This window comes from Schistocerca americana, chromosome 10, assembly GCF_021461395.2.
Source record: "Schistocerca americana isolate TAMUIC-IGC-003095 chromosome 10, iqSchAmer2.1, whole genome shotgun sequence".
Classification (NCBI taxonomy): domain Eukaryota; kingdom Metazoa; phylum Arthropoda; class Insecta; order Orthoptera; family Acrididae; genus Schistocerca; species Schistocerca americana.
In genome coordinates this window covers 154,735,370-154,757,799 of record NC_060128.1, presented here as the reverse complement: position 1 = coordinate 154,757,799, position 22,430 = coordinate 154,735,370, and the positions used below count along the sequence as shown (strand labels likewise).

Genomic DNA, 22,430 nt, shown 5'->3' with positions numbered 1-22,430 from the left:
CCCTCCATCCCCAAATTGGGCGCACTGGCCAATCTGTAGTTGGCCTATACGACATAGCCGGTCCTGAGGGCTCGATCAGCCTCAACCACTGTTCGAAAGTGCTATGCAGAATTTTTTACGTATGCATATGGAGGCTGTCCCGCATTAGGAGTCACAGACTGAAAAATGGGACGAAGGGAGAGGACAAAACGTAGTAGGTGTTACAAGATGCTTGTCAAAAGCAAAAATACTGATCCCGTATTTCTTGACGGCAGCATGGTTTATTCACTGGCTCTGCCTATAGATAAGTTAAAACTCCAAGCGAATTTGGTAGGGATGGGGGGTGGGGGGCAGAAAGCGTATCTGGCCTCCTCCCCCCCCCCCCCAGAATTACAGGTGGGGGGTAGTGCTACTGCTCTCCCTGACGCTGCCTCCCCCACCCCCTATCCCCATGGTTTTACGGTGTTGAGCATAATAACATTGTAGCTTATCGTAGTTGTTCAAAGTTATGACTGCCAGTATCAATGGAGGCATGGCAATGGTGTTCTTTGTTGTACCAGAAGATAGGCAGCTTGAACCCTAGCATGCAGGTCTTCATCCATTTTTAAAGGGGTTTCGTATACCGATGTATTGATTTAATCCAAGACGAATAACTCCAGAGTTGTGAAATCCAGAGATCGTGCTGGCCATGGGACAGGACGTCGCTTTCCAATCCAACAATGATGGTATATTTTGTTCAAGTGCTTGCGAACATTAACATCGAAGTGGGCAAGTGCAGCGTCGTGTTGAAACCGTGTCCTTTCACGGACAACAAGGGATACGTTCTCCAAGAGCTGTGGCAGCACATCTCGCAGGAATAACAGGTAATGTGGACCAGTCAAAGAGGGAAGCAGCAAATAAGGTCCTGTTAGGGATCTTGGACAATGTCCGCCCATGTGTTAACAGAGAATTGTTGCTGGTGTCCTCCAGTGTGGGTGGCGTGAGGATTGTCCTCACTCCATACATGACTGTTGCGCCTGTTGAAAGCACAATCACAAGTGCAAGAGCCCTCATCCATGAACAATACAAATTGTCTGAAGTTCGGCACTACAGAGCTGCTGTGGGTAATCCAGGACAGAAGTGAAAGTGGGAACTCAGAATCTGTTGATCCCAGTGCTTGCACACATTCTTTGTGATAGTGGTGTGAATTTGTTCCACCAGTACTATACAATCTGTATACTTCAAAGTGCGCATTTTGCGGACAAGTTGATGGGTGCTTATTAATGGGTGGTTGGCCACACGATCCATCACAATCCCCTCAAAGTCTGGTGTTCGAATATGTCTTTGGCAGGAACCTTGACTGGCTCTTTGTGGCATGAACGACCTCGTCACTCGTTAAGTTGGTATCGACAGGTATAAACATCTTCCACTTAGGATTGTGCATGTTTGGAAAGCATTATCTGTACATTTGAACTGCTTTACGGACACCACATCCTGCCACACGATGCCTGCCAGCTCTCGTGACTAGTAACAGTGCATCTTTGACTACGCATTGTGCACTGTACACAGTAACACACCCTATCATGGACACATGACAAGCTGTCAGATGCAGGGGATAACTGATACCAGGTATAGCGGTGTGTGCGCGGCACACGTTAATCCGCCAGTGCGATGCCTTTGGTCATCACATGACACACATGCTGTGAGCTCAGTTGTGTTCAGTATGCCTGTTTGCTGGTCAGGGGTGTACGGTGCTTGTCACCTGCTGCCTATTCTAGAGTACAACAGACACCCAGAATGCTTACGAGAGTGCAGCAGAACTGCATACACTACTGCAATATATGCACTTAGACTGGAGGTCGTTGCTTTGAACAATTACTCTGAACTCTATTGTTGTATATGGTGTATGCTGTGTATGTCCATTACACAATAAATGTGTGCTTCCTCTCACTTTAATTTGTTGTGGACCCACTATCACCTGTTTCAATTTGATCCAAAAGATATGGGACACCCTGTATAATATGTCATCTTCTCAACTACATACGCTAGCGGTGATAGATCAGTGTGACCCTTTTTGATATATATTCAGTATTCCTTATGGGCCCCTGTTGATATGGGTCCTACCTACTTGAGCAATATTCTAGGATAAGAGTTTTGTAAGCAATCTCCATTGTAAGCTGAGCATATTTTCCCTGAATCCTAACCAGTAAACCAAAGTCTGTCACCTGCTATACTTACAACTGAGCCTATGTGATCGTTCCACTTTATATCCCGACAAATTCTTATAGCCAGCTATTTGTACAATGTGATTGATTCGATTAGTTACTCGTCAATGTTGAGCCTTGGGAAACTATAAGGGTCAATCATAAAGTTTCCGTTTGTGTCTGGGCATTGATGCAGCTTATATGCAACATAGTGCAAGTCTGATGTGGATATACAGGGCGGCCCATTGATCGTGACCGGGACAAATATCTCACGAAATAAGCCTCAAACCAAACAACTACAAAGAACGAAACTTATCTAGCTCGAAGCGGGAAACCAGGTGGCCCTATCGTTGGTCCGCTAGATGGCGCTGCCATAGGTCAAACGGATATCATCTGCGTTTTTTAAGTAGGAACCCCCATTTTTTATTACATATTCGTGTAGTACGTAAAGAAATATGAATGTTTTAGTTGGACCACTTTTTTCGCTTTGTAATAGTCACAAACGTATAAGTACGTGGTATCACGTAACATTCCACCAGTGCGGACGGTATTTGCTTCATCATACATTACCCGTGTTAAAATGGACCGTTTACCAATTGCGGAACAGGTCGATATCGCGTTGATGTGTGGCTATTGTGATCAAAATGCCCAACGGGAGTGTGCTATGTATGCTGCTCGGTATCCTGGACGACATCATCCAAGTGTCCGGACCGTTCGCCGGATAGTTACGTTATTTAAGGAAGCAGGAAGTGTTCAGCCACATGTGAGACGTCAACCACGACCTGTAACAAATGATGATGCCCAAGTAGGTGTTTTAGTTGCTGTCGCGTCTAATCCGCACATCAGTAGCAGACAAATTGCGCGAGATCGGGACTCCCAAAAACGTCGGTGTTGAGAATGCTACATCAACATCGATTGCACCCGTACCATATATGCACCAGGAATTGCATAGCGACGACTTTGAACGTCGTGTACAGTCCTGCCACTGGGCACAAGAGAAATTATGGGACGATAACAGATTTTTTGCACGCGTTGTATTCAGCGACGGAGCGTTGTATTCACCTTCAGCGGCAACGTAAACCGGCACAATATGCACTATTGGGCAACGGACAATCCACGTTGGCTGCGACAAGTGGAACATCAGCGACCTTGGCGGGTTAATGTATGGTGCGGCATTATGGGAGAAAGGTTAATTGGCCCCCATTTTATCGATGGCAATGTATGCTGATTTCCTACGTTAATGCTTTACCGATCTTACTGCAAGATGTTTCACTGTGTGACAGAATGGCGGTGTACTTCCAACATGATGGACGTTCGGCACATAACTCGCGTGCGGTTGAAGCGGTATTGAATAGCATATTTCATGATAAGTGGATTGGTCGTCGAAGCACGATACCATGGCCGACACGTTCATCGGATCTGACGTCCCCGGATTTTTTTCTGTGGAGAAAGTTGAAGGATATTTGCTATCGTGATCTACCGACAATGCCTGACAACATGTGTCAGCGCATTGTCAATGCATGTGCGAACATTACGGAAGGCGGACTACTCGCTGTTGAGAGGAATGTCGGTACACGCATTGCCAAATGCATTGAGGTTGACGGACATCATTTTGAGCATTGATTGCATAAATGTGGCATTTACAGGTAATCACGCTGTAACAGCATGCGTTCTCAGAAATGATAAGTTCACAAAGGTACATTTATCGCATTAGAACAACCGAAATAAAATGTTCAACCGTACCTACGTTCTGAATAAAATGTTCTCGGGTTGCCAACCGCGTCATTTGCTTAAAACTACATGAGCTTTCGGCCAAGCACTCCTTGGCCATTGTCAAGTGTTATGACTGTCAGTGGGCTGTTGGTGCCCCGTTATATACGCTACCTGCCAGCTGTGACGTCACTGGTGCCCGTGACATTGTCATATACGGGCATGTTTTGAGTCGGCGTTCGATGTGCCCTCTTCAACCGCGCGATCGCTGGATCCCACGCAGCGCTGAGCTGCAAGCCACCGTCTCCATTCAGGATGTTTGCGGTAATTTTTATTTCAATAGCTTCCTTTATTAAACTGTCCCAGAAGCCGTTAGTGCGAGCCACGACAGAGGTATCGTCAAATTTTATGTGGTGAATGTTTTCTAACGCATGCTCAGCTAACACAGATTTCTCTGGATAGCGTAGGCGATAATACCTCTCATGTCCTTTCCTGCGTTGTTCCATTGTTTGTCCGATGTACTTTTGGCCACACTCTCGAGGTATTTCGTAGACTCCAGGTGTTCTGAGACGTACTGCGTCTTTAACTGGTCTCAGTAATTGACAGATTTTCATTGGAGGCGTGAAAATTGATTTGATCTTGTGTCTTTTCAACGGGCGGCTTATCTTGCCCGACGCAGAGCCGCAGAATGGCAGCAAAGCAAGTTTCTTTTCCTGCTCTTCGTCGGTGGTCTTATTCTGATATTTCTCAGAAATCACTTTCTTCACTTGATGGGCGCTGTAGCCGTTATTCCTGAAAACCTTGCGTAGGTGGCTCAGTTCATGGGGCAGGTTATCGTCGTCTGATATTACTCTTGCACGATGCACCAATGTTTGTAATACAATGCTCTTCTGTGCTGGATGATGATACCTGGTGGCGTGCAGGTACAGGTCTGTGTGAGTGAGTTTTCTGTAGACGCTGTGGCCAGTAACGGCTGCAGCGCCCATCAAGTGAAAGAAGTGATTTCTGGGAAATATCAGAATAAGACCACCGACGACGAGCAGGAAAAGAAACTTGCTTTTCTGCCATTCTGTGTCGGGCAAGATAAGCCTCCTGTTGAAAAGACACAAGATCAAATCTATCTTCAGGCCTCCAAGGAAAATGCGTCAATTACTGAGACCAGTTAAAGATGCAGTAGGTCTTAGAACACCTGGAGTCTGCCGGCAGTGGCGACCGAGCGGTTCTAGGCGCTTCAGTCCGGAACCGCGCGACTGCTATGGTCTAAGGTTCGAATCCTGCCTCGGGCATAGATGTGTGTGATGTCCTTAGGTTAGTTAGGTTTAAGTAGTTCAAGTTCTAGGGGAGTGATGACCTCAGATGTTAAGTCCCATAATGCGCAGAGCTATTTGAAACTGGAGTCTATGAAATACCTTGTGAGTGTGGCGAGAACTACATCGGACAAAGAATGGAACAACGCAGGAAAGAACATGAGAGGTACTGTTACCTACGCTATCCAGAGAAATCGGCGTTAGCTGAGCATGCGTTTGAAAACGGTCACCACATAAAATGTGACTATATATCTGTTGTGTCTCGCACTAACGGCTTCTGGGACAGTTTAACAAAGGAAGCTAATGATATAAAAATTACCGCAAACATCCTGAATAGAGACGGTGGGTTGGAAGCTGAGCTCAGCGGCGCGTGGGATCCAGCGATCGCGCGGTTGAAGAGGGCACACCGAACGCCGACTCAAAACATGCCCATATATGCCAATGTCACGGGCACCAGTGACGTCACAGACGGCAGCTAGCGTACATAAGGGCGCACCAACAGCCCACTGGCAGTCATAACACTTGACAATGGCCAAGGAGTGCTTGGCCGAAAGCTCGTGTAGTTTTAAGCAATTGACGCGGTTGGAAACCCGAGAACAGTTTATGCAATGTTATCGCCGCGAGACTCTGCATTCGCACAGTACCTACGTTCTGTATTTTAATTTTAAAAAACCTATCTGTCACAGACTGTTCGCCTAAAATTGTGAGCCATACGCTTGTGACTATTACAGTGCTATGTATTACTAAGCGAAAAAAGTGGTCCAACTGAAACATTCATATTTATTTACATACTACATGAATATGTAATAAAAATGGGGGTTTATTTTTTAAAAAGGCAGTTGATATCCGTTTGACCTATGGCAGCGCCACCTAGCGGGCCAACCATAGCGCCATCTGGTTTCCCCCTTCAAGCTTGACAAGTTTTGTTCTTTGTGGTTTTGTTGTTTGGCGCTTATTTCGTGAGATATTTGGCCTCGTCAGGATCGATGGATCACCCTGTATATCTGTTGGTGAATACGCGTGCCTATACGTTTGTTTGGCGCTTCAATGTATTTTCATTATGTTTCCAGGTCTCGCAAGAAGTTTTGTGGCTACAATACATTCGAGAGGAACGTACGCACACCCCAGAATACTACAATGGCGAATCCGATTCCGAGTGTTTCACACTTACCGGGAACACGGACGCCCACAGTTACGAACGGTAGGATCGGATTGTACACGCCACAGGGCGGTAGCAATAGCGGCGGCCAAGGTAGCGGCACGAATTCGTGGCACACGCAGGGAGCGCCGGGCAGGCCGTTCTACAGAAACCCGGTGCAGAGGCCGCTGCAGAGCGCCACCCCGGCTCCGCGCGCCGGCGACGCCGCAGGCCGCGACGGCGGGCTCGCCGCCGCGGTGAACGGAGCGGGGCCGGGGCCGGGGCAGGCGCCGGCGGACGCGATGGCCAAGGTGGGCGCTCTGCTGGCCAACGCGGTCCAGCGCGGCGACGACTTCCGCAAGCGGCAGGCGGCGGTCCGCCCGTACCGGCCGCAGATGCAGCTCCAGCCGCGGCCGCAGCGGCCGCCGTTCCAGCCGCGCCTGCCGCAGTGGCGGCGGCCGCGCCCGCAGCACTTCCAGCCGCGCGAGGAGCACCCGTGGCAGCCCGTCAAGCAGGAGCCGGAGTCGCCCACCGGCCCCCAGAGGAACCTGCCCGTGGGCGTGCCTATCCCGACCAGCGGTACGTGGCCCGTCTCCTTTCAACTGCACAATAATTCTACATCTACATCTATACTCCGCAAGCCGCCTGACGGTGTGTGGCGGAGGGTACCTTGAGTACCTCTATCGGTTCTCCCTTCTATTCCAGTCTCGTATTGCTTGTGGATTGTCAGTATGCCTCTGTGTGGGCTCTAATCGCTCTCATTTTACCCTCACGGTCTCTTCATCAGACATACGTAGGACAGCCGACTGGCGGTTCTAGGCGCTACAGTCTGGAACCGCGGTACCTGAAGAAGTACCTATACAAATAACAGAGGTACGAGAAATGCAAAGTGATGACAACGTTTTGTCTGCAAACTTCTGAAGGAGGTCACAGTTTTATCTGCAAATTTCAGTATCATAGCGAGATTTTAAGTTTTCTGCTTCGGAAACTGAAGCGATAAGGCTGGCAGTAACATTTCGTTAGATAGTAATGTAACTGGCAACTTATATTCGAGTTTGAATTATTTATTCCTCAATTCGAAACAAAGCATTTCAGAGATTATTCTTGAAACTGAGGAATACTTAAGCAAGGTTCTTGGTCGTTATGTGAATATTGATTAAATTTCAATGCATCACTTGCATCTTAATCGTGAAATATGTGTAGATTAACTTTCTTGGACTCAACAAATTTGGGAATTTCATAGACACCAGAAGTCTCTAGAACACAAGTTGTGCTTTTCAATTTCGTATTTTTTGCACCATCAAATTGTTCATTTCTATAATTAGTAGTTTGGGAGGAGCTACACATACCCCACCACTTCTTTTGTTCAGATGTCAGGTTCCTAAGTTGTGCTTTTTAAGTCGCCATAGCACGAATACAGTATTAGTCCCCAGTTTACTAATACACTTTTCATAAATTTTGTGTAATCCTTCTTAGTTTTCCCACTTCAAAACTTACTGTATGTTATTCTTTACAGAAATATGATCGAAGACTTTTTATCTATTACTTGACATTCAGGGCAACACATCTCGAATTTTTATTCAAATAATCTTCAGAAGTGGCATCTGCTTATCATCTATAGCTTAAGCATGCTTCCTTCAGAGTCAACAACAATATTGCACATAAATCGCATCACAGCGTAACCTCAACACACTACATTATCAAGCAAATCTGGGTCCCAGCTGCCTGTCGTCTGCTGAAAAGCGCAAAGGACCCCACCGAAGGGCGTAGCAAAGCGCTTTACGCAGCCTCCATTTCCAGGAAATTAGCATGACCGACTGCGCATGGGTAGTTGCACTGTTGGAAATTTAGGCACATGCACAAAGTTGAACACAAAGGCATCATGTGTTAGCAGAATAATAAATTTGTGATGTGTCCTCAGACTTGGACAGAATGAAGTCATTTACTTTATTGACATTGAATTGTTCATTTGAAGGCGAAAAATAGCCTTTTTCTGAAACCAATCAAGTATCATAGTTGAAATGTTGTGAATATCTGGGTATATTTTTTAAAATTAATTTCAATACAAAGGTATTATTAATACTCAAACAATGGAAACTCCACACAGGAAATCAACAATGTACGAAAAGGTAGATTGCTACTTACGGTAAAGAAAATACGTCACGTTCTGGAAAGACACAATTCAAAAGACACATACACAAACCTTTCGGCCCCATCCGTAATAAGCAAAATAGAAACAGAGAGACGCACACCCACAAGCGAGCACACGTCATGCATTCATGATTGCCCACTCCTGCAGCTCAGGTCAGAATGCTAGATGATTCTGGCTGTGGCCGAAAGCTTTGTGTAAGCGTCTTTCAGTTGTGGCAGTCTGCAACTTAACGTACCTTCTTTGCGGTAACTAGCAATCTGCGTTTTCCCACATTGTTGACGTTATGAATACTGTATTTATTTTACTGTTTCTTGACTATTTCCAATTTTGAGTTATTTACTAGCAAAACATATATTATCTTGTCTGGAAGATATAGCTCTCATATTAGTTTTAAGTTCCAGTTTTATTATATGTGCCCGTAGGTATGATCTTTTCAAAGATACCTTGACTTCCTTTGCCCTCGTCCCTCGTGAGACTACTGGTAAGATCTGATGGAGATTGAATGGGGAAAAAACTGAAGCAGCATCCTATCGGACAGTTGTTGTTAGCAAATCTCCCATTGCTCTGCCTAATGCTTCAACGGTTGTTTTATGATATACTGAAACCTAATCCTAAACAATCAAAGTGCAGTCATGCATGAATTTATAAGTATTACTTTGCTTGGAAACAATTCAGGTGCGGTCACGATAAAATTTTCGGGGCAAGTTTGAATGTAAAAAGTGGAGTTCATCCTCCATATAAAAGTGTGGCAGCAGTGCCAGATCAAGCTGAGGTGGCACTTTATCCAACAGATCAGACTTTTGCAAGTGTTAGACGAATTAAAAATGTCTTGCCAGTGCCTCCAGGCACATTTTCCCTTTGTTGTCATTGATTGCTGATGTTGTTTGCTTGTGATTCAAAAGACAGTCGTTTTGAAAGGTCAGTAAAAGACAGTAATGGTGGAAATTTGTTTCTTGCGATTTGTTGATGTATTTATATTGGAATGTTTGAGTAAAACAAGTCCAAAATGTTTTCCAGATTTACCTGAGAGGGATTCATCCCCTCAAACAATCCAAGTAAAGTGTCATCAAACATATTTTGGTCATAATCTATGTCATCTGATGACACTTCTTGTCATTTACAATGCAGTATGTCTTGGACCGTGCTTTTGCAGTGATTTGGCCAAAGGAACATCAGGCCAGTAATTGGACATCATGAAATAATGATAGCAAATAGATGTCTGAGTGATTTTTCTGCACAGCATACCAAACATTCAGATAGCTTTTTTTTCTTAGTGAGAATTTCTTCTAGCAGACACATTGTGTTGCACAGTTGGTGGAAAGTATGAGAAGTCGCCTGTCACTGCTAGATGGCAAGGGCATCAAAATATGGTAATAGTATGAGAAGAAGTACCACCATAGATGTATCTTGAGAATGTCTCTGTTGTTTCACACGACTAGTGTGTTGAAGGTGGTTAATTGAACCCTATGCCAGGGACTTTCTTGTGGATTGCGGAGTAATCACATAGATGCAAATGTAGTTTTGGCAGCACATTACAAATTGAGCAAGTCAATAATGGGTTGGTCGACCTCTGACCATTATGCAAGCAGTTATTCAGCTCGGCACTGATCAATAGAGTCATTGGACATCCTCCTGGTGGATATTGTGCCAAATTCTGCTCAACTGGTCATTATATCATCAAAATCCCAAGCTGATGGAGAGCCCTACCCCATGATACTCCAAACATTATCGATTGGCTAGAGATCTGGTGACCTTGCTGGCTCAGGAAGCATTTGGCAAGCATGTCGACACGCATTAGAAGCTCTCGCTCTGTGCCGGCAGGTATTATCTTGCTGAAATGTAAGGTCAGGATGGCTGGCCATGAAGGGCAACAAAATGGGGCATAGAATATTGTCGACATACAGGTCAAAGGCGTGTCTGGTGACACCCTGGACAGAGGTGGAATATCACTCTGAACATCGTCAACCATACAGCCCATCAACCAGAAGTGACGGTCTGAAGTGCCATTTCTTTTCATAGCAGGACCCCTTCGGTTAACATCTGCGGCACCTTTACAGCACAATGGTACATCGGTGATATTCTATGCCCCATGTTGTTGCCCTTCATGGCAAGCCATGTTGGGTTTACAGTTTAGCAAGATAATGCCCACTGGCATACAGCATGAATTTCTACTGCTTATCTTTGTTCTTGCCAAACGCTACCTTGGCCATTGAGGTCATCAGATCTCCACCCAATTGAGAATGTTTGGAGCATTATGGACAGGGAGCTCCAACCAGCTCAGGATTCTGACAATCAAATGTGCCAATTTGACAGAATTGAGCTTGATATCCCTCAGGCGACATTCAATAATTCTGTCAATCATTGCGCTTGCATAAGAGCCAAAGGTAAACCAGCGTGTTATCGGCTCACTCAATTTGTGAAGCTCTTTCTCTTGAATAAATAATCCCTACTTATTTTGAAGTTGTAATCATTTTTTTTGTTTGTAAATGTGCATCACATCTACTGATCTTTGTCCCATTTGGAAAACTCCTTTGTGGTGCTTCCCCCCCCCCCCCCCCCCCCCTTCCCCCTTAGAGTGTTGTTGTTGTTGTGGTCCTCAGTCCTGAGACTGGTTTGATGCAGCTCTCCATGCTACTCTATCCTGTGCAAGCTTCTTCATCTCCCAGTACCTACTGCAACCTACATCCTTCTGAATCTGTTTAGTGTATTCATCTCTCGGTCTCCTTCTATGATTTTTACCCTCCACACTGCCCTCCAATACTAAATTGGTGATCCCTTGATGCCTCAGAACATGTCCTACCAACCGATCCCTTCTTCTAGTCAAGAGTGTATACTGCAAAAAAGAGAAATAAGGAAAACAGGATTGATAAGTTTTGAACATTAAAGCACAAGTATGGCAATAGAGTAACAGAACATATGTTGAAACATCTCTGGGTGAAAACAATTAACAACAACATTTATGTACATTTACATCTGTACTCTCCAGACAGTTGTGAAGTGCTTGTCACATAATACTTCCCATTGTACCACATATTGCTGTTCCTTCCTGTTTCATTCATGTATGGTGTGCAGAGAGAATGAATTCTTAAATATCTCTATATACACTGTAATTAGTCTAATTTTGTCTTCACAGTCTTTATGGCAGTGAATGTAGTGGGGCCGTGGTTTTTGCGTAGATTATTCACACAATGCTGGGTCTCGAGATGTTGTAAGTAGGTAATTGCTGGACCAGTGGTGTCTATCTTCAAACTTCTGCCATTTCAAGTTTGTAGCATTTCCATGATGCTGTCAAGTGAAACAAACCTGTGGCCATTCTTGCTGCTACTCTTTACATACATTCAGTATCCCCTGCTATTCCCATTTGCTGCACATTTGATCAGTATCTAAGATAAGATGCAACGCGTAAGTGATATTTGTGGCATGTCCTCTCCCCCCTGCTCCCCTCGAGTGTATACTGGAAAAAAAGAAAAATAAAGAAAAGAAGATTGATTGTAGGCTGACTGCATTTTCTCAGTAATCTGGCAATGAACCAAAGTCAGCCATCTCCTTTAACTGTGATAGGCAAATTTGGTCATTCAGCATCATATTCTTACAAACTGTTACTCCCAGATGTTTGTTTGAGTTGACTTATTTCAGTTGTGACTCATATTGCATTTTAAGAAGGGCACAATTTTTACCTTATTGAATATTATTTAGACCTGATTGAATATTTGTGCAGCTTTTTTTAAAAACGATGCTAATTCATTACAGATACTAATTCATTATAGATAATTGCATAATCTGTAAAAAGTTCAAGCTTGTTATTAATATTGTCTGCCAGGTCGCTAATAAATGACAAGAACAGCAAGTGTCATAATATACTTTCTTGATGTGTGCCTGAAGTTTATTTCACTTCTGACAGTGGCTGTACTGGAGTTGGACAAAAATATGGAAATACCACGAGAAATGCTTTGTTGAATATAAGCTGAGCCTGCAGGTTGCACTGTTGTGTTTGACTGTGAACACCACCTGTGCAACATTGTCGATATGTTTCAAATATGAATCATGGTCAGAACAGTGTTGTGCGTAATCGTGTGTGCGTTATTTTGGAGCTAATTGACTTCGAATGCTGGCAAATTCTTGGTGCTTTATGGTGGGTGTTAGCTTTACTGAGGTAGCCAAAGTGTTTAGTATTTTGGGGGGTTACCATATTGGAGATCTATACCACATCCAGGGAAAGCAGAAAAACGTAATCCACTAAGTGACAACGTGGACGAAAGTGAGCATTGAATGATTGTGACAGATGGTCACTGAAAAGGATTGTGATAAAAATAAGTGAATGGCATGTGCAAAAGTCAATGCAGAGTTGAATGTTACACTTGCGAACCCTGTCAGAACTGATAAACATGAAGGGACCTCCATAAACTGGGAATTGGATGGCGTGCTGGAACTGCAAGACCACTCACCATTGCTGCAAATGCTAGTAATAAGGAAACATGGTGTGGAAACAATAAAAGCTGGACTATGGAGCAAAGGCAGAAAGTCATTTGGTCAGATGAGTCTCGTTTCATACAGTTTCCAACTTCTGGTCAAGACCACAGCGCAAGAGTGAAAGGTGTTGGGGTTTGGTGATGATTTGGGCACCCGTATTGTGCTGTTCCACAGGTCCCACGGTTACTCTGCAAGTTTACATTACTTCCGAGGATTATGCGACCACTTTAGCTGACCAGGCCAATCCCCTGGCACGACATCCATTCCCCAATGGTGATGCTGTGTTGCAAGATGACAGGTCCCCTATTCACACAGCTTGCACCATTCAGAACATTCAACACAACAGCTTAATGTGAGGCATTGAAGAAGTACACAAAATTAAAATTGTGTGGTATGAGTAGCTGGGAGTATTATTTGCACCCACAGGCACCTCTCTGTCATGAAGTATGAGAGCTGTGTGCAGAAGTGTATCACTCTTCCAAGTACTTGCCAATCCCAATGCTGCCTAACTTTAGTGATCTGAAAGGAACTGATGCATCCAATGCAGCACGGCCAGGATTATTGACACTGAAGAAGTTACGATGTGTGACACGGTATACAAGGTGTGCAGTTCTGACTGGACGTTTTGAGTTCGTGCATGACAGTGTGTGATGGTGTACTGCAGGTGTAACATCATTACTTCTCAGTTTATTTCAATGGCAACAATTCTGTCACCCCAGTTACAGTCTGGACTTAGCTCATCTTTTCTCATCTCAAGAAATTTATTGCTGGCCAGCACATTGCAAGTGATAATGAGACTGAGGTAAACATCCAAAACTCATTGCAATCGGCCAAATTCTACAAAATGGGTAAGTTGCAATTAGTTCCAAGATATGACACATGCCTTACTTTGTGTGATGCATATGTCAAATAGTAGTCGAAGGGGTGTAGATTTTGCTGTAATAAAATACACGTGTGAGCAAGTAGCCAATCTTTTTTAATACCCAAATGCTACTCATTTTGTGGTTCAGTTTTGTACCTGTAAACAAACACAAAATTATTATGGAACTTTGCCTTTTTTTTAGGTGATAATTAAAACTGTGTGACTGCCCATCACAAAACCTCAATCAAGTGCAAATTTTGTTGTGTACCCCATATGATTGTGATTTTGTTAATAAATTTTGGTATAATATCGAGTCAAATGCTTTTCAGAAGTCATGAAATACTGCATCCGTGGTTTTCTGAATGTATTGGGGAGGAAGGGGGGAGGCAGCGTAAGCTTGTTTCATGCTATCAGGGTTTTTAAAATGAATCCTTATCACTCTTAATGGACCAAAACTAACAAGACTAAAGGTAATTTCGGGAGTACCCCAAGTGAGTGTTATGGGGCCATTACTGTTTACAGTTTATATTAAAGATTTAGTGGAAGACATTAGAGAACCTGTGAAGCTATTTGTAGACATTAATGTAGTGTATAGGAAAAAATTAGGTAGAAAATTGCAGGAAGACCTGCAGTGGATCGACAATTGGTGGTGACTGGCAGTTTCCTCGGAACGCAAATAAATATAACATATTGTGCATAAATAAGCAAAGAGAGCCACCACTGTTTGCTATTGGTGAGAAATCACTGAAAACAGTAACTACAATAAAATAACTAAGGGTGACCTAAAGTGGAATGGCCACATCAAATAAATAGTGGGAAAAGCAAATACCAAGTTGAGATTCACTGGGGAATATTGAGGAAATGTAATTCAGCCATGAAAGACTGTTTCTTAAGTGTTGTTTATCAGTGTGGGACCCTTATCCAATAGGATTAATAGCAGAGATAGAGGGGATCCAAAGAAGTGTGGTACATTTTGTCACAGGATTGTTTACTCAGTTCAAGAGCATTACAGAGATGCTCAACAAACTCCAGTGGCAGGTGCTACAAGAGAGGCATCATGCATCACGGAGAGGTTTACTATTAAAATTCTGCGAGAGTACATTCCGAGAAAAGTCGAGTAACATATTACTCCCTCCCATATACACATCTTGTGAAATGATCATGATTAGAGAACTTAGAGCTCACATGGTGCTTTACCAACAATAATTCTTCCCACGTGCCATTAGTGCAGGGATCAGCAAAGGAGAGGAAAAGATAGTGGTACTAGGATAGAAGTACCCTCAGCCACATTTCATGAGGTGGCTTGCGGAGAGTAAATGGAGATGGACACGTGGGTTGGCATAGAAGAGGAGAGGTCTTTTGTGTGATATGCCCTATTTAGTGATTTATCTGCTGAGGCACTGTTTATGTTCCTTGGAAGAATTGTATACATTCAGATTGCTCCAGCAATCTTTCAGAACCTTCCTGTTGAGCAAACTGGATTGTGCCCAGGACGGCACTCCACTGATCAAATTTTATCATTAATAATGCTTATTGAAGCAGTATACCAAATGAAGTAGAAAACATGAGTTGCTTTCCTTGATCTAACAGCATCATATAATGGGGGTAGGAGGCATGATCTGTTTTATAAATTATTATGCCTTAATCTGTGCAGAGGGGCAATAAAACTAATTGACAACATCTTCGCTGGAAGGATATTTGCTGCAACTGTTGCAAAAAGACACTAGCTGTTTGAAAGTATTAAACAGTGTCTTACAACAGGGATCCATCCTTACTCCTCTCTTATTTAATTTATGTGTATTCCTTATTCCTCCAATTGAGTCTAGAAGCTTTGGGTATATGGATGAGTGGGCTACAGCTATCCAACACAAATCCTCTGAAACAGCTGAAGAAATCCTAACTGATGATTTAGACATCTTAAGCCAGTACTCTTCCATAAACTGAGATTACAGCCTAACTCAAATAAAATGGAAGTTGTCTGTTTTCTTCTGTCCAATAGATTTGCAAACAGAGCCCTTGATGCTTATTTTGAGGAAACTTCATTGTAACACACATCCAAAATACCTTGGGATCACGTTAGACTTGACTCCTTCTTTAAACATGAACATTTGCTAAGCTCAAAAGCAGAAATAAATTCTTCATAAGGTCTGTGGCACTAGTGGGGAATCCTCAGCAGACACACTTCAAATACCAGCACTCAGATTGGTGCACTCAACAGCACAGTACTGTGCATCTCTCTGGCTTAATAGTTCTTATGTGAAAAAGATAAATGTGTACACCTACGCACATTGTTAGTGGATTGGTACATCTAGTCCCACGTACGAGTTACCTATTATTAGTTGCATTCCACATCCTAATATCAGACAGAAGCTCTACACGAATACCAGAAGAGTATTGATAATTCCGATCTCTTAGTATTGAATGATGTATTCTCTGTGGAGTGAAAAAGTTAAGATCAGGACCACCCACTCTTTATCACAGACAGGATTCTTACTGAAAATGAATTCAAAGCCCTCTATGAATGAAAATGCTGTTGGCAACATTTCTATCCTCTACATTACCTGGACTCCACCACATCCAGGAGAAACCCTCTGGATTTGGCCAGCATCACGAAATTTTGGACAACTCTGAACTGCATCTGAATGGGCCCATGGAAGATGTGCAGTCACTCTCCACAGGTGAAGCAAATCTTCGTTGTCACCTTGTGACTGTGGTGTGAAATGATAAGACAGTTGCTCATGTTGTATCAGCATGCCCTACATGTGGATGCTTTTCGACAGTGATGTAGAAAAGACTGACAGTATTAAAAAAATAAGACAAATTGCTACTCACTGTAAAGAAGGGATCGTGAACTGCAGACAGACACGATGAAAAGACTTTCGTAGAAACTTTCAGCCAAAGCTGTCTTCAGAAAAGACGATATAATGACTTTACTATGCTAGGATGTACAGAAACACCATATAAATTTAAAAGTACAATGATTGAAATTAGGTAAGTTGTGGGCTTTGGTGTTAAATAAGGCAAAACACACTAATTCTTCCCCATTAATAGCTCCATAACACACATCAGCATGACTCCGTAATGTTAGGCAGTTGGCTTGTTGAGCTCATTTGAGATTGCAGTTGCTTCCTAAGTCATCATAGCCTCTGATGACAATTTCAGCATTCTAAGACAAAACGTAGGCAGATAAATATGTTTTGGACCATCACCTAATGCCCATAAAATAAAAATCAGCAATAATGCAATACTGGCTGTTAAAGTCTGCATTTTATATGATATAATTTTTATGAAACTTTCGTTGTCGCATCTAATCTAGGTAAAACCATATGTTTTGATGAAATCCTCCATTGCCTTAATCAGTAACAACTAGACCTTGTAGCTGCTGCTGTTGCAACCATTTGTAGCCCATAAGTTGCTTGTGACTGATTGGCATACTTTATCATCACATCATGCTGCCAGATTTTGTGTCCACATCTACACTGATAGAGCCAGCACTCTCATAGGAACATAAATAATTTGGCACATTTTTCTGTGTCTTCCCAGGATTGAGAGCTCACTTCCGCATATCAGTAAGATTATAACTGCTGTCCTGCTTACACCAGTTCCCGGATTCTGCTGCTCTTTAGTAAGAGAACACCAGTGTGTAGAAGCATGTTTTGGTTTGTGGGACTGAGTTCAGCAACTGCCCCTGATTTTTCAAGTTCTCAATTTTTTATTTAAGTAACCTTTATTATTCTGCACAGCAGTCAGTAATGGTATGGATAGACTAACTGATGTAGTTGCTTCCTCACTCATAAGGAATCTTATACATTGCAGAGACCCTGAGACCAAGATTGTCTTTAACTGGACTCAGCTCCTTTACTTTCATCTTCATCTGCATCAACATACATACTCTGCAAGCTATTGTTTGCTGTGTTGCATGATGTATCATGTACCACTATAAGCCATTTCCTTTCCTCTTCCACTTGCAAATAGAGTTTAAAAAACTGCCTATCTTTTGCCTCTGTATGACCCCTAATTTCTCGTATCTTATGTATTGTATGTTGGTGGCAGTAGAATTGTTCTGCAGTCAGTTTCAAATGCCAGTTCTTCAAATTTTCTCAATAATGTTCCTCGAAAAGAATGTCAGCTATCCTCCAGGGATTCTCATTTGAGTTCCTGAAGCATCTCTGTAACACTTGCATGTTGCTCGAACCTACCAGTAACAAATCTAGCAATCTAGCAGCCGACCTCTAAATTGCTTTGATGTCCTCCCACAACCTGACTTCATAAAAATCCTAAACACTTAAACAGTACTCAAGAATATGATTCTTCAATTCCTCTAGGCGTATTTTATGACGAAATAAATCTCGGGTGAACAGCCTGGTACGAGTGTGCATAGGACACAATATTTCGGCAATCGACCACGTTGCCATCATCAAGTGTGCTGATTTACTGGCCGGCGGTGAGCGGGCGCTGGTATATGTAGGACAATCCCCCTCCTGCTCCTCCCTCAGGCACTTCCTATGAGTCGGTGCGGTCCGCGCTCCGCACACGGTCCAGGTACAGCATCCGTTCTCCCGCCGTCTGGGCGCTGCGTCCTAGGTCTTCTCGTTCAGGAGGGTCTGCCGGCACCGCTCTCGTTATTCTTCCCTCCTCCCCCAAAGTCGGTACACTCTGGGAAATATCCTTTTTCTTCTTAATCCGGGTGATCGCGGGTTCCCACGCCTTGCTAAGGATGTCATAATTTAGTTGTGGCTCCCTTACTCTGATCTCTGTGACTTCTTTGATGACACAGTCCCAGTACTTGGAAGTCTTTGTCAGGACTTTTGTTTGGTCATAATCCGTGCTGTGGAATTCCAACAGGCAATGCTCAGCACTTGCCGACTTACTGGGCTGTTGCAGTCTAGTGTGCCGTCGATGTTCTCAGCATCGGTCCTCAGTGGTACGAATGGTTTGACCTACGTATACGCTACCGCTTTGGCAAGGTATCTGATAAACCTCTGATTTACGTAGACCGAGGTTGTCCTTGACACTATCAAGAAGGCTCTTGGTTTTGCTTGGAGGACGGAAGATGGTTTTCACTTGGTGTTTACGTAAAATGCGTACAATATTTCCGGATAAGGCCCCACAAAATGGAATAATACCCAAGGCCGCCTCCTCCTGAGGTTCATCCTCAGTTTCTGCTGGTGCTGTAGGTGTGGGATGTAGAACCTTCCGAATTTGTCCTTCCTCGTAACCGTTCCTCCGAAACACGGTCTTCAGATGGTCCAATTCTTGTTGGAGACTGTCCCTGTCAGAGACGGTCTGAGCTCTGTGTACAAGGGTTTTAGCACGCCATTCTTTTGTGCCGGGTGGTGTCAGCTATCTGCATGTAGGTACAAATAGAAGAAAAAGGATATTTCCCAGAGTGTACCAACTTTGGGGGAGGAGGGAAGAATAACGAGAGCAGCGCCGGCAGACCCTCCTGAACGAGAAGACCTAGGACGCAGCGCCCAGACGGCGGGAGAACGGATGCTGTACCTGGACCGCACCGACTCATAGGAAGCTCCTTAGGGAGGAACGGGAGGGGGATTGTCCTATATATACATGGCGCCGGACCACCGCCGGTCAGTACATCAGCGCACCTGATGATGACAATGTGGTCGATCGCCGAAATATTGTGTCCTATGCACACCCATACCAGGCTGTTCACCCGAGATTTATTTCCTTACTCAAGAATAGGTCACACTAGTGTCCTATATGTGATCTCCTTTACAGGTGAACCACGCTATCATAAAATTCTCCCGATAAATCAAAGTCAACCATTTGCCTTCCCTGCCACAATGTTCACATGCTTGCTCCATTTCATATCACTTTGCAACATTAAGCCTAAATATTGCAATGTTATGCCCAGATATTTAATCAATATGACTGTGTCAAGCAGGACACTACTAATGCTGTACCTGAAGATTACTGGTTTGTTTTTCTTACTCAACTGCATTAACTTATGTGTTTCTACATTTAGAGATAGCTGTCATTCATCGATATCCACCCGTACACCAGAGCATTGTCAGCACATTGCTGCCCACTCTTTCCACCAGATCATTTATGTATAAAGAAAATAATAGCAGTCCTATCTTGTTGTGTAGTTGGAAAACAGGTCTAACGTCTCCTCTTTACGGACCCTGCATATTTTGCAGGATGAAGCACTGCAGAAAGGAAGAAACACATTAAGTAGATTGTCATGTAATACTTCAAATTTTCATATCTTCATTTCGTGGAGAACATTGACTCTATATCTTGAACCCCGTAGCCATTATTTCAGAACACGTACTTCAGATGATGACCTTGGAATCCAGGTGGCCTTCATCACAGATGGTTGGAGCTGTATATATTAATTTTTTGAAAACAGCTCACTTGTAGACATTGTATCCTGAATTACTGGAGAAGATCATTTGTTCCAGTGTTTGTGGAGCCTCTTGCTGTACAATGTGTTTGACCATGAAAGCTTGCTAAAAGATAGCTCAGTGTCAATTTAGAAACCGTAAAATGTGATATATATCAATGACTTGTATGGAAAGAAATAGCTCAAGATGCCACACTGGCTGCAGGTTCCAAACAATAATGGTATTGTTTTCCAAAAAATACCCTAGTTTATATGTTTGGTTAGGGTCAATAAAATGGAGATGACTGAGATAATATCGGGAATCTGCTTGTGAATCACGTTTTTGCCCTAACTGCAAAAATGAATGCAATCATGAAATTTCCCTGGATTCACATTTTGCGCATGGTGATACACCCTAGAGTTTATGTTATATTCAAACTGCCTTTCTATCTTATACTGTGCTATTCTTCTTGGGAAGGCAGATGATAGTACATGTGGATATGAAAAAAATTTAAGGACATCTTAGCTCAAGAGTTTCACAAAATATTCAACAAAGTTAAGCTACAGGACAAATGTGCCTTCTGGAGTGCAGATACATATGTAGAGATAAATGTCCAACAGGTTTGAACTCTTTCATTCTTGTTCCAACTTCTTGATTCCCACAATAATTGTCATGTTCCTCCACATTTATTTATGCATTTTGTATCTTTCACATCATCTTGTGTTGTTTGTTTTTCTTTTGACCAGTTTCCTGGTTCCCCATCGTGTTTTCTCTGATGCTTCTGCTCTTTGCAGCACCCACTATTGTAGTACCATAGTGTTTTATCCTTTATCTCTGGCATCTTGACTATTGCCCCTAGATTACATCTACATTTACTCTATGAAATGTCCTCCAATTAGAAGATTTTTCAATTCTTTAAATTCATCAATTATTAACAAAATTTAACACCTGGGTTCTCAGCTGAAACACAGAAATCTATGTTAAACACCCACATATTTAGCACATTTCCATCTAGAGAGAGAGAGAGAGAGAGAGAGAGAGAGAGAGAGAGAGAGAGAGTGTAAACAGATGAGACAGTTTTGAATGTTAATTTTCATTAATACATTATGAACATTCTAAACAGTTACTATAGCTGAAAATGTGCTAAATGCAGCCAAGTGTTTTAGCTTAGCTTTCAGTGCTTCAGCTGAGGACCCAATTTTGTTAATAACTGACAAATTTGAAAACTGAAAAATCTACTAATTGGAGGATGGTTCATAGGTAAATAAAAATGTAATCTGGGGGCAATACTCAAGATGTCAGAGATAAAGGGAACAACACTCTGGTATCACAATAGCGGGTGCTGCGAAGATCAGAAGCATTGTATATATCAGAATATGTGTGTATATCTCCTCAAAAACCCCTGGATTGATTTCAACCATATTTGGCACTGTGGGGTTTATAACCTCCTACCTCCAATGAGAGGGGATATGGGCAAAAACATGTTTTTCGTAGTCCGTGGCAAATGGGTTGCCTTGCACAACAGGCACGTAGCCGTGTCAGTGTGCCAAAACAACCTGCTCTGCAGGGCGCCCATATATTATAGATGAGATCCCCCCCCCCCCCTCCCCACCCCCGCCCCCACACTCTGTCATGTAGCTTGCCCTGCAGCCTGATTTATTGAATGGTGTATCAGGGACACACGTGCCGATGAGCATGGCTGGGGACAGGTTGAGGTGAAAAGAGGAGGACATGGTCAGAGTGGGGGGAGGAAGATATTGTCAGAGAGGGGGGGAGGGGGGAAGAGGAAATGGGCAAAGAGTGGGGGAGGAGAAGATGAAGAGACAGAGAGAGTGCAGAGGAGAAGGGATTGTCAGCATGTTTGTCGAACACATACATGGGCGAAGCCACAGGGAAAAGGGTACTATTAAATAAGATAATGGTTCTTATCCCCATCTGGCTATCTAGATTTAGGTCTTCCATTGTTTTCCTGGGTTGAAGGTTAAGGTGTGAAGTGAATGCCAGGATAATCCTTCCTGAAGATGATGACTGATTCTCTTTCTCAATCCAACGATTGTGCTCTGTCTCTAGTGACCTCATTGTCACCAATCTACTTTTCTTTATATAGTTTTGAATGAACAGCAATGGGTTACCACAGGTTTTTGGCATAGTAGTGTATTTGAAATTGAGGTAATGAAATCTTTTGTGAGTAGTAATAAACTGAAAGTATATCTCAATAGATTAATGTTGGTATAGTAACTCTTGCAGTTTATTTTTGGCCTCACATTCATACATCCTTGTTA

The 22,430-nt window shown here is 43.1% G+C and overlaps 1 protein-coding gene and 1 long non-coding RNA gene across 2 annotated transcripts in view; both read left to right on the top strand.

Annotated features, from left to right (window-relative positions):
* Positions 1-6,578, top strand: part of LOC124552321 (serine-aspartate repeat-containing protein I-like) — a 202,553-nt gene extending 195,975 nt beyond the window's left edge. Inside the window, exons 9-10 of the mRNA XM_047126593.1 lie at positions 6,250-6,493; positions 6,549-6,578. Coding sequence (XP_046982549.1) covers positions 6,250-6,493; positions 6,549-6,578 — 274 coding nt within the window. The remainder of the gene's footprint in view (positions 1-6,249; positions 6,494-6,548) is intronic.
* Positions 6,579-6,760: 182 nt separating this feature from the next.
* LOC124552693 overlaps positions 6,761-22,430 on the top strand; it is a 39,328-nt gene continuing 23,658 nt past the window's right edge. The window contains exon 1 of the long non-coding RNA XR_006967957.1: positions 6,761-6,896. This is a non-coding gene — a long non-coding RNA (uncharacterized LOC124552693). The remainder of the gene's footprint in view (positions 6,897-22,430) is intronic.